This window comes from Panthera leo, chromosome A1, assembly GCF_018350215.1.
Source record: "Panthera leo isolate Ple1 chromosome A1, P.leo_Ple1_pat1.1, whole genome shotgun sequence".
In the NCBI taxonomy this organism is placed as follows: domain Eukaryota; kingdom Metazoa; phylum Chordata; class Mammalia; order Carnivora; family Felidae; genus Panthera; species Panthera leo.
In genome coordinates this window covers 85,353,314-85,355,164 of record NC_056679.1, presented here as the reverse complement: position 1 = coordinate 85,355,164, position 1,851 = coordinate 85,353,314, and the positions used below count along the sequence as shown (strand labels likewise).

The 1,851-nt window shown below is 37.6% G+C and overlaps 1 protein-coding gene across 1 annotated transcript; it reads right to left on the bottom strand.

Moving 5' to 3' along the window:
* Positions 1–576: 576 nt before the first annotated feature.
* On the bottom strand, positions 577–1,518 carry LOC122229634 (olfactory receptor 2A12-like). Its single transcript, XM_042954944.1, has one exon. It carries the CDS (start codon positions 1,516–1,518, stop codon positions 577–579), a length of 942 nt encoding a protein of 313 aa, XP_042810878.1.
* Positions 1,519–1,851: the final 333 nt, after the last annotated feature.

Genomic DNA, 1,851 nt, shown 5'->3' with positions numbered 1-1,851 from the left:
TGGCTCAGTTGGTTGGGCATCCGACTTTGGCTCAGGTCATGATCTCACAGTTCATGGGTTTGAGCCCCATGTCAGCTTCTGTGCTGACAGCCCAGAACCTGGAGCCTGCTTAAGATTCTGTGTCTCCCTCTCTCTATGCTCCTCCCCCACTCTCACTCTGTCTCTCTGTCTCTCAAAACTAAATAAACATTAAAAATTTTTAAAAAGAATGCTATGACATTTTATTAATAAAGAAAAAAATTATATTTTACAGTTATTGAATTTTAAAATATAGAGGCTATGTGAAAATGTAGAATCTGAAAAGTTGCCTTGAAGTTTTAATTTCACTTTTCTCACAAGTTAGACTTGCATGTTGTAAAATAATGTATCATTATGTAGCAATATTTAATACAAGTAAAATACATTAACAGTCATGAAAAAGATGGTCACAATTGTGACTGTCAGAAATGAATGATATATTTTCAATAATTGTAACATAGAGTCACACAAAATTGTAATTAATTAAGTTTTTAATGTCAGTTTTTAACAAGTATATCAATATATAAAAATTCTGTTTACTGGAATCTCAAGAAGGTATCATTTGCCTTGAGACACTGGCCATCTTTCTAAGACTCTCTTCAAAGCCCCATTCACTTCCTTGTTCCTCAGACTATAGATTAGTGGGTTCAAAGCAGGATTGATGACAGCATAGAAAAGGGAAATCAATTTATCACCCTCAGCTGAATATAGAGATTTAGGTCTCATGTACATGAATATACCTGTTCCATAATAAACAGTAACCACAGTGAGATGGGAGCTGCAGGTAGAGAAAGCCTTTTTCCTTCCCTCTGTTGAGTGCATCCTCATCACAGCAACCAGTATGCGTAGGTAAGAGAGAGTAATAAGGAAGAAGGGGAGCAAGAGGGTACCAGATGCACCTATAACCATCATCGTCTCCTGCAGAGATGTATCAGCACAGAGCATATGAAGAAGAACAGGTACTTCACAAAAAATATGGTCAACAATATAAGGGCCACATAAGGGAAGTATGGTGAAGTAGAGGGGCACCACTGAAGCAAAGAAACTGATGGTCCATGCTCCCAGAATGAGCTGCACACACATAGACCAGTTCATAATAAGCAGGTATCGCAGAGGGTCACAAATGGCCACGTAACGGTCCAGAGCCATGATTGCCAAAATAATGCATTCAGCTGCTCCCATCAACAGGGAGATATAGGTCTGGGCAAGACAGAATTCATAAGAGATAACTTTCTTAGAGGCAAGGAGGTTGAAGAGCATCTTGGGGACCACACTTGTGGTGTAAAATATGTTCAGGAAGGCCAAGTGGCAGAGGAAAAAATACATGGGTGTCTGGAGACAGGAATCAATTGCCACTAAGATGATAAGAGCTATATTTCCAAAGAGATTGACCAGGTAGACCACAGAGAAGAGGAAGAAGAGGGGAATCTCAGCTTGAGGGTGATTTGAAAACCCAACAAGAACCAACTCGGTGATGGTGCTGAAATTTTTCTGAGCCATGTTGAATGATGATGTGAGCAGAAGAAATATCCTTTGAGAACAAACAATTATGGCGAAAAAACAAAGACACACCGATACTTTAACATTATCAATATACTATTGCAGGGTGTGTATTTAATAACTTAAGGAGTAAATTATCCTGCTTTTGAAAACTTCCTTACATTCATGCATTGATAAAGTAAGTTTGAAAAATTATTTCATATGTTAGAATAAAACATGTTTCCATTCTAACTCCAAAAAAATCATTAACACAAAAACATAAACATGTGCACACAGATACAAACACACACATACAAATTATGGATAAATTTTTGGTTGCTCCTGTACAGACAT

Excerpts from the sequence above, each read along its gene's own strand:
- LOC122229634 (XM_042954944.1), bottom strand. The coding sequence starts at position 1,518 with ATGGCTCAGAAAAATTTCAGCACCATCACCGAGTTGGTTCTTGTTGGG.